Source organism: Austrofundulus limnaeus, unplaced genomic scaffold (assembly GCF_001266775.1).
Source record: "Austrofundulus limnaeus strain Quisiro unplaced genomic scaffold, Austrofundulus_limnaeus-1.0 Scaffold1456, whole genome shotgun sequence".
Classification (NCBI taxonomy): Eukaryota; Metazoa; Chordata; class Actinopteri; order Cyprinodontiformes; family Rivulidae; genus Austrofundulus; species Austrofundulus limnaeus.
In genome coordinates this window covers 16001-25975 of record NW_013953858.1, presented here as the reverse complement: position 1 = coordinate 25975, position 9975 = coordinate 16001, and the positions used below count along the sequence as shown (strand labels likewise).

The 9975-nt window shown below is 39.0% G+C and overlaps 2 protein-coding genes across 4 annotated transcripts in view; both read right to left on the bottom strand.

Annotated features, from left to right (window-relative positions):
• Positions 1–6775, bottom strand: part of rfc1 (replication factor C (activator 1) 1) — an 8921-nt gene extending 2146 nt beyond the window's left edge. Inside the window, exons 1-17 of one of the 2 annotated variants that reach the window (XM_014032451.1) lie at positions 6667–6775; positions 6143–6283; positions 5969–6044; positions 4912–5031; positions 4492–4802; positions 4324–4398; positions 3108–3185; positions 2685–3029; positions 2491–2604; positions 2194–2373; positions 1991–2095; positions 1472–1877; positions 1265–1380; positions 1066–1180; positions 705–793; positions 449–586; positions 94–189 (exon numbers count right to left, since the gene is read on the bottom strand). In XM_014032451.1, coding sequence (XP_013887905.1) covers positions 94–189; positions 449–586; positions 705–793; positions 1066–1180; positions 1265–1380; positions 1472–1877; positions 1991–2095; positions 2194–2373; positions 2491–2604; positions 2685–3029; positions 3108–3185; positions 4324–4398; positions 4492–4802; positions 4912–5031; positions 5969–6044; positions 6143–6283; positions 6667–6669 — 2508 coding nt within the window. In that variant the 5' untranslated portion in view covers positions 6670–6775. The remainder of the gene's footprint in view (positions 1–93; positions 190–448; positions 587–704; positions 794–1065; positions 1181–1264; positions 1381–1471; positions 1878–1990; positions 2096–2193; positions 2374–2490; positions 2605–2684; positions 3030–3107; positions 3186–4323; positions 4399–4491; positions 4803–4911; positions 5032–5968; positions 6045–6142; positions 6284–6666) is intronic. The other variant, XM_014032452.1, reaches the window with a different exon arrangement.
• A 1028-nt stretch (positions 6776–7803) lies between these two features.
• Positions 7804–9975, bottom strand: part of rpl9 (ribosomal protein L9) — a 4977-nt gene continuing 2805 nt past the window's right edge. Inside the window, exons 5-7 of one of the 2 annotated variants that reach the window (XM_014032457.1) lie at positions 9145–9225; positions 8581–8701; positions 7937–7966 (exon numbers count right to left, since the gene is read on the bottom strand). In XM_014032457.1, the coding sequence (XP_013887911.1) occupies positions 8595–8701; positions 9145–9225 (188 nt within the window). In that variant the 3' untranslated portion in view covers positions 7937–7966; positions 8581–8594. Of the gene's footprint in view, positions 7967–8580; positions 8702–9144; positions 9226–9975 lie in introns of both variants that reach the window. The other variant, XM_014032456.1, reaches the window with a different exon arrangement.

Genomic DNA, 9975 nt, shown 5'->3' with positions numbered 1-9975 from the left:
ATATAAATTTCTAGGACCCATAATTGGTCTCCTTTAAGACTTTTTAAGGATCCGTGGGAACCCTGATAAAACACGATGCTTTGAGCTCTTTACCTGTCTGACATCCTGATTGGAGGCTAAGATTATTTCATTGAGGGCTGGAGGCGGGATCTTAATGCCTTCCTTGTAAGCAATGGACATCATGGCTCCCTGAAGATAAAAAACAAACATTTGATTAGAATAAATGTTAGCTGAAGAGAAGGATTTTGCACATTTGATCAGGATTTCCTCAGCATGTTATTTGAACCTAAATGAGTCCATGTTGCTGTCAGATGAGGAATAATAATAATGAATTTAATTTGTAACGCACTTTTCATTATCAAAAATCTCGAAGTGCTACAAAAAAATAAACAAATTAATTAATTAATTTTAAAAAAATGAAAGAACAAAAAAGGAAGACGATGTTTACCTTGATCTGCTCCACTCGCGGTCTCTGGAACCGCAGGTCGAAGCAGTAGTTAGCCAACGATCGGATCTTCGGATGGTTGCGGTCGTTACACATGCAGATGATGGGAATCTTTGTGGTTTTTATCAGACTTATCAGCTCCTAAAAGAGACACAAAGTCACTGCTGGTTATTATAAAAGAGAGTTAAAAGTTCAGAACTATGATCAACCAGTGTGTCAAACAGAAACGAAAAACAGAAACAGAATGAAATGTGCTGACCTGCATTCCTCCACGATCCTCATTACCGGCCATACCATCAACCTCATCCATGATCATGACGTGTTTACTGCTCACTGTCTGCGATGTACCTGGAACACACACACACCTGTTATATATTTCTCTCATGTAAAAGGGTAAAAGGATATTAAGCAGTTTTAAGAACTTAATGAACTGCAAATAAATGCAACAAACTCCTGATAAACAACAAAAAGTTACTATTATGTAACGAAGGTGATGATTAGGAAATGTCACTTATAAAAGTGTGGTTTAACTTTGAACAAGAATGATTTTTTTTTTGTTTTACATGCTTTATACTTGGAAAGAAAAAGAATTTTGAAACAATAGTTCAAAGATGACTCACCTTTGTAGAAATTTTCAATACTGGTGTTGTTCAGCGACTCTGCGACCACCTCCTTCAGACTGTTTTTGCTGCGGGTGCAGCTGGCGTTCATCTCCACGTAGCTGAAGCCCAACTCCTGCAAACCACACAAACGCACGAATGAAGAGAAAACATAAACAGCACAACGCACTGTGCAGTAAATGTGCGTTTTCACACTGACCTCACAGACCAGTGCAGCTGTGGTGGTCTTCCCCACTCCTGGAGGTCCAGAAAGCAGAGCAGCTTTGAACCCTGATCCGTCGTCTTTACCTCCTCCGAATTTACCGAACCTGGCTGCTGAAACATTAAACACGACTTTCTTTAAGACAAAGATGTTTTTTTTAAAAGCTAAAACTCAATGAGATGACTTCAGCTCAGTGTCTGCTACCTGCCGGCTTGCTGCCGCTGCCGTGATGTTTGTTCCAGTTCTGCAGCCAGCGGAGCAGCTTGTTGGCACAGCTCTGCTCCCCCTGCTGGCCAATCACAGCCTTCAGAGACTGAGGACGGTACTTGTCCACCCAAAGGAGACTCTCCCCCGTCGGTGAGGGGGAGGAGGATCCTGGGGCTGAGGAGGAAGGCAGGCCCAGCTCCCTCCGAGCCGTGTGACCTGAGCCCCTCCCGGGTGGCGTGCCGCCGTCCCCGGTCCTGGAACCGTGACCCCGCGCCTGTCCGGTCTTGGATGGACTCGGGGTGTGGGGAGACCTGGAGTTTCCCTTGGAGGGGGAGATCTTCTGAGCTTTGGGGGTGCTCTTTGAGGTGTGGCTGGGGGGAGTCCTGGTCTTAGAAGCATGGTTCTGTGAGAACAGCAGAGCATCGCCACAAGAAACACGAACATCTTAAACTGATCGGGGACATTTAATCACCAGATAAAATTATTTTTTTTATAATAAATTAAACTTGTACTGACCTCTGCCTCTGCAGCAATCTCATACTTTGACTTCTTTCCTGGTTTGGTTCGGATCAGGTCCAACAGACCATCTTCATCCAGGATTTTGGTGCCTAAACTCTCCGCCTGAGTAGAGAAAGAGAAGAAAACAAAACTGTTAGAAAACATTTTGTGATCAGAGCGTCATTTCAGCACAAAGATTAAAAAAAGAGACGGTTAGTCACCTTCTCCAGCTTTGACACTCCGCTGTCTCTGCCCTGGACCAGGTAGGAGGTCTTCTTGCTGATGTTGCCCGTCACTTTGCCCCCGTAGCGCTCAATCAGAGTTTTGGCGTCATCTCTCTCCATGGACTCGAGGACTCCCGTCAGCACGAACACACAACCCTCCAAACAGTTCTCTGCTCCCTGGAGGACACATTTCCACGTTCACACGTACGATCAGCTCAAATACAAACTCTTTAAAACAACGGAGGGTTTTCCTGGAGGAGCAGCTGCTTTCACCCTGCAGCTGACGGACCGTACCTCCGGGATTTCCTTGGATCCCAGAGCTCGTGGTCCTTCTCTGTTCAGGTAGTTTCTGTAAGCTGAGGAGTGCAGCTTCTTCTTCTCTGCGTCCTCAGGACTGATGCTTGTGACCTGATTAGTGAAAACTTTGTCATTTCATGTTATTAGTAGGTTGTTTTCAGCACAATCTGAAAGTCCTCTTAGTGACTCACCTCAGGTTTCCTGGGAGAGGTTTTCGGTTCTGTTCGTGGCGTTCCTGTTTTGGGTGTGAACTTCATGTCTGAGACCGGTGAAGTAAGAGGCTCTTTTTTGGGAGAAATTTTATTTTTAGTGGGCGTTTTTTTCTTTGCTCCTTGCTCCTTCGCCTCGTCGTTCTTCATCATCATCGCCAGTTTGGAGCTGGTTTTGACGGGAGTCGTCCTCGGACTCCTCCTGACCTCTGACCAGCTTCCTCTGGTCTTCGAGGGGCTGCCTGTGCCACCGACGGCTGCGGGAGCCGTGCTGCTCTTTTTGGGGGTTGTGCTCGGACCCGGCTTCTCTTCAGAGCTTTTGCGAGCCTGAGGGGGAGGAAACGATTTGTAAATGTTCACCTCAAACAAGAAGCGAGCGTAACTTTTTATAACTGCACTCGTTACCTTCTTGGTTTGCGGCTCGGAGTCCAGCATGGACAGAGTTCTGGCAAACTCCTCGTCCTGATGGACCTGTTTTTCCAGCTGAGAGGTAAGTGAAAATACAGAATGTTTAAGTGTCACATTAAAGGAATCTGAAATTTAAGTATTACTTTATGCTTAAACTTTAATCATGTTCTTTTTGTTTTACGAATAAAAAAAGGCACATTGGCTAAAAACTGCCTAATCTGCTGAAATCACTCCTTTTGCTGGAAACATTTTTCTCCTTATTGCTAAAAAAGTGACATTTTATAGAACTGCTCGTTTTATTCAAACAGGGTTCTACAGTTTAAGGAACGTTAAGACCTTTTAAGACTTTTTAAAGTGAAATTAAATTAAGACCAATTTCAAAATAAACACAAATGACAAAAATAAAAATAATAACTGGCAGAAACTCATAAACCAAAGTATTTTTGTTTCAGTATTAAAATATTGCTAACAGACCAATTGTTTTTATCCATATCTAACTATAGCAGAAGCATTCATAGCGGTCAGTTTTAAACTTAATTTAATTTCTGGAAATCCTCTAACGACCCACAATTTGGAGTTTTAGGACCCACAGTGGGGTTTTAACCCCAGTTTGCTGTAGATGAAACCTGCCCGTGACATCAAATTTTTGCAAGAAAAGTGAATGCATTTTTGGAAGGACATTATTAACATGTTAAAAAACAAATTTCACCATGCTCAGACGGACAGTTGTTGAGATATTTGCATGTGAAATAACAGTAAGTGATGTCAACGAGGAATGTCTGCAGGTGAATATTTAAAAATAATAATTTACCAATTCTTTTAATATTTGAAATGAATTATAATCATCCTATTTACGTGTTAAATCAATCTTTCAGAAGTCTTAAAAATATTAAGACATTTTAAGGCTAATTAAGGCCTTAGTTTTGGATTGATGAATTCAACAAAACTTTTTAAGGATCTGCAGGAACCCTGTAAACAAAGAAGCTCCCTGTGGTGATTCTACGACATTTACTGCAACAAAATAAATTTATAAACACGCAGGTTTCCTTTGATTTGTAAAGGTTTTCTGAGGAATGAACATTTCAGATAATTCTGTCTCTGTAAGTCCACTGAATGATAAATAACCAGGTTTACTGTCTACAAACCCATCAATAAACTCCTGTTTCAGTTATAACTACATGTGAAATCCAGAAACAGCTGCCGGTCTGCCTACCTCCAACTCCTCTTCCATCTGCAGCTGCCGAGCCATTTCCTCGTCACTTATCAGGTCGTCCGAGTCTGGAGTCGGCTGAGGGACAGAGGAGTTTTTACAAAGTCGGTTTGTTCTGTGAAGATTGGATCAAAGTAAAGACATAGCAGCAGATAAGAAACCAGAACTCACCGCCTTTCGTTTGGCGCTGGCTACCAGCTTCTTGTCCGAGCGGCGGATCGTCCCCATGCCGAAGTAGTCGAACACGGAGGTGGGTGTTTGTTTGGGCGGAGGAGGAGGCGGCGCTGACCTGGGGGTCGTGGGCACAGGAGGACTCTTCAGCCCAGCTCTGGCCTGACTAGAGGAGGGCCTGATGGGAGATTTCACCTGATCCCTGCTTCCCGAGGGAGAACTTTCTGGATCTGGCTTCGTGGCTTTGGCCGTGCCGTTCGGTTTGGTTTTGGAAACTTTCTTCAAGGACAGAAAGTTGTCGCTGTCTGAGTCTACGAGCAGAAACAAAACAACACTTTTTAATACAAACAAAGAACATTTGGAGTAAGTGAAAGACGTATTTCTGTAGAAACATAGACTGGGATGAAGACGGTGATTCACCTGTTTCAGAAACATACTGAACAGGATCCTTTTTAGAGGGAGGTTCTGCTTTGCTGGCCGCTCCTTTCTTTTTGGAGGATTTCTTTGACTTCAGCACTGGCTCCTCCTCCTCATCTGAGTCTGAACAAAACAAACACGAGGATTGGAAATCAGTCATTTCATTTGTAAATTAATTTAAAAAGTAAATAAATGTATCCTGCTGTTAAAATGAAGTTATTTAAAAGCCCATTCAGGTGAAAAAGGAACTCGTATTAAAAAGAAAGACTTCTTTTTATAAGATGTAACTCTGTTATTCAGTATGGTGTTTTTAAAAGTCCAGAATGAACAGTTGTTTTATTGTATTGCTTTGAAATGCTTTGGCATGATGCAATAAAGTATGTTAACTGTTACAGAATGAGAGCGGTGCAGCTAATTTAAGAGGGTGCCTGTGACTCAGAGCACATGACAGAGGAAAATTAGATTTAAAAGTCACATTTCTATGAGTGGATGCAGTGTGTAAGCTGTAGTAACAGCAGTGAACACTACAACCCTTCAAGTTACGAGCTGTCTGAGCCTGTTTCCCACAGGTGCGCAAAGAAAAGGGCGGGGTTAGCCTCGAAGCAAGACGCAGCTTCACTTAAATTATGGCGGCAGAGAAGGTGTTTTGTCATATTGCTGTGGAGTTTCTGAAATGTGCAAAAGAAGGATGGAGGAAGAAATCATTAGTTATTTCTACCTTTGGTTACATCAGCATTAGTCTGCATTCTTAGCCATGAATGTGCAAAAAAAAAAAAAAAAAAAAAAAAGCTCATATCGCAAAATCAGATTTGGCCTTTTGAATAGTGTAGTGACCCCTGGTCCAGCCAGTACAATGCTCTGTAGCTAAAAATTACACTCAACAGGACAAAATCCTTGTTTTCTTTTTCATATAATCCTATCAACAATTAAAGGGAATTTATTTTAAGATAAAGGTGGTGAGAGAAAAAAAACATTGTTATTAGTGTTGTATAGTTGCAAAGTGTGAACTAGTGTGTTTTCTTCTTTAACATTGAATCACATTTTAACAGATATATTATACCTGATTCTATGACTGCACGCTTCTTTCGTTTTTTCTCACTCCCCTTTTGTGGTTCTTCTGTTTTGGAGCTTTTAACCTAAAAGCAAACAAAAAATACATAAATTAGAATGAACAATAAAAGGAAAACTAGATGTTTTTTTTTTCTAAATCAGTGAAAGAAAATTCTCTCTTTGCCTTGGTGCTCTTTTTCTTTTTCAGATCATCATCTGAAGACAGTGAATTTTTCTTCTTCTTCTTTGGTTTGATGTTTTCACTTGGGGCTGGTTTCTGCACAGCAGGTTTCCCTGACACCGGTCCAAAGAACCGCCTGATATCCTGTGCACACAAATAAACAATAAACACTTGTTTACAATGCAGGTGTGCTCAATAAAACACAAACTCATTGGTGACAAGATGCTTTTACAAATGTCAGATAAGACCGCGACTCTGATAAGCGCACAGCGGTTCGTGCATTATTATTATTATTATTATTATTATTATTTGTTAGCAAAAGCTAAAACACACATAAGCATTTCAAGCACAATGTAGTCCTTGTTTATGTGAATATAAAAGTTGATAAGCTGGTGTTCATTTAGCTGCAGCTAACATGCAGCGCGTTTCATCAGCTGAGCGCGTCTCACGCACTTATTTTGTTTTTATTTACTCAGACTGCGCTGATTCTGGTCTAAGCGAACAAAGCTTTAAAAGGTTTAACGTACCATGTTGGACCCGTTTCACGTAGTTTAATCACTGTTTAAACAAAAAAAAGTACAAATAAGAAATAAAACAGCCTTCAGCTGCTTGGCGCGAAGCGGTTTTGTCGCTGTGAGATGACGCACAGAAAGATGGTTGGTGTGCGTCAGAACGTGAGTGCGTCAACCTGCCAGGTTTTCTAAATAGTATTATAAAATCACTCAAAACCTTATTTTTTTCTGTATTTATTCTTTAGTTTTAATTTAAATTTATGCTCTCATCTTGAGCCTAGTTGAGGAAACTGAGTGAATATTCATATATTGCTCAATTTAGTGGAACCAGTTTATTTCTTAGTGTAAAAGTACTTTCTTTCCCTATTTTTGTGAAGTTTTATGACTTTTACTTGAATAGTGTTCACATAAATGAAGTTTATTTTTTACCAAAGTAATTTTCTGTTCATGTAATTTAACTTTATTTTTTTTCAAGTACTTTGTACTATAGTTAAACTATTTTCTTGAAGGAAAACAGCTTTTTTTTTTATTTAGGGAGACTAATCTTTAGAATTCAGAATATAGTCACCACCAGCATCACATTTGTTCCTGTTATTTATCTTTCCAGTAGCAAAGTTGTCTTTTTGCATACTTAAAAATTTACATAAATTTTACATTATTAGCTCTACACAGTATTTATACTTGGGGAAAATACATAACTCAGGACATTACTTCACCAGAAAACAATCAAAATTTAAGCAAATTGCAAACCTGTTTACTCATTAAAAAATAAAAATGCTTACAATAATTTTTTTGCTTATTTACATTTCTAAACTGAACAAATGGCAGAAAACTTTCAATCTAGAAATAGATGCCGGTTTCACATTTCCTCTCAATCCACAGGATTTCCTGGAAATTACAAAATATTTTCCTTTCCTTAGTAATAAAATGGACTTACTGTTAACATTTAAAACTGCTGATATGAGTTGTGTAGAAATCAAATAGTGAATATGAAAATGCAAAAATGTATTTCTTCACAGATGTCTGTTACTACTGTAAGTTTTTAATTCAGTACACCGAGCATCAAGCTACACAAACTGACTTAACTGTGATATTTTTTTAACTCAACTGGTCAGTATACAGTAATTCAGGCAATAATAAACAGAGATGTTATAACTTGGAAAAAGGACTTTATTTTTTGTTGGTCATTAACAGGAGGGGAGTATTTAGTCGACATCCGTCTCCACCACGGTGGTTTTCTCGCTGATGTAGATGCCATCCAGGAACTTCCTGATGTCCTTCTTTCTGACCGTGGTGGCCTGTTGGATCAATGCCGCTAAAAAAAAAAACAAGAGCCGAGTGTGAAAACAAAGACCTCATTTAAGAACAAATGGGAGGTTAGAAAAACATGCTTAATCCTCAGTGGCTGAGTGAGTGACGCATGCAGCAAGGAGAAAAAGTGTTTAAAATTAAAGATTAAAGAAGAAACATTAAGGTGGAAGCTGAGGAGAAAATTCAGATGAACATTAGAAATGGATGCAGAGATCTTAGGGTTGGGCAGCAGGTAAAAATAAATCATTTCATAGAAATAAATGATAGTAAAACATTTAATCTAATCTCACAATTTTAGCAAATATCAAATTTATTAAAGATTGAATTTGTTACTTGATTTGTCTCAGTGACAGAGCTGCTGTCTGAAGTTAAAATGAATCACTTCAGAGCACAGTTAATCTAGAAATCATTTCAACTTTTCGGCAGTAAAAAGTCTCAACGGTATCACTCGGCCCACACTGCCCAGACCCATCAGATGTTTTAGGTAAAGTCAGTGTGAAACATAAAACCAAGACATCTCTGTAACACAAAGACCAGATACAGAAAAGAAAGATGCAAAGCAGAAAGGCAGACGTTTCCCTGAGGAACACAAGACCGATTTCGACGACATCATCTAACCTCAGATGCTAATTTTACTGCTCTGGTTCCAACACTGTTCCCTTCTCAGACACGTAAATGCCGTCCAAGAACTTTCTGATATCCTTATTTTTGACTGTGGTGGCCTGTTGGATCAGAGCAGCTGGAAAAAAAAAAGTTGAGCTGATGAGTGTCACTCCACAGAAATGTCCGTTTGAGATCAAACTGCCTGTTATTAAAACATGAGTCAAAACAACTAATAAAAACAAACAAAACAAAACAGAAATCTACAGTGGGTTTTACAGGACTACATTGTGACAGTAAACAATGCTTACATAAAATAATGCAGGAGTTTGTGACCTTAGTTGTCTTTACCTAAACAAGAACCTAAATCATTATTCTTTAAAGATCCTTTAAAGTTTTTACTTCCACAACGAGGAAGGCAATGTTCTTTAAATTTACATTCAATAAACCCATCACAGCAACAAAACAGACAAAGCTGCTACATCTGAGCTGAGGAAAGATTAGACAATTTGTCATTTAATCCCTGTCAGGACAAAAACTGTGACATGTAGATTAAATTAGGTCAGAGGTAGGCGGACAAACCTGAGTTTGACACCAGCTCAATGTCGTTACCCTCCAGGATCAGCTCGTCCTTCTGAGCAGAGGAGACTGCACACATCACACCTGAAGTCAGAAGAACCAGAACAAACCCACTTTACAAAGCTCTGCTGGAAAATATATATATTTTATTAATTGAAAAGCTGATCATCCCCACTGCCTCTTTAGAGTTTAAGATATTGGAATATCTTCAATGATTTTATTCTTATAAAATTAAACATTTATGTGGCTACAAATCAAATTAATGCTTTTTCTTTACATTACAGTTTAATAATTGTGAAAAGTTTTCACCTCAATGTGTTTTAATCAAGTGGCTTCAATAAACTTAATGTGTAAAATCATCTTGCTGTAAAGTGTGAGCTTCATGTAATTCTATGAATAAAGCCTTTAGTCACCTGAGTGATTCCTAAGACAACTTTGAGTCTGAAGTTTACTGCGAAGAGAATCATGAAGCTACAGAGCTGCTACAAACAGGCAGCCAGTGGGTAAACAAACAACTTCACAGGGTTAGGATTACAAGATTCAAATTCATAAAAAAAGAAAGAAAAAAAATCACTACAACTGTCCCTTCACAGCATTTAGAAACACAAATAAACAACCCGCTGTAATCAAACATGCTGATCAAAAATTGACATTATGTAATACATTTCTTCTTAAAATGTATTTATTTTAACAGTTCAAAAATATTTTTATGTTCATGTTGGAAATTAGTCTAAATTAGGACATTTAGATTTTTGAGTCTTAGCAATAACAATCTTGGAAATAGTAATTTAACACTGTCTGCACCTCCCTTTGGATTTAGGAACTCATATATAT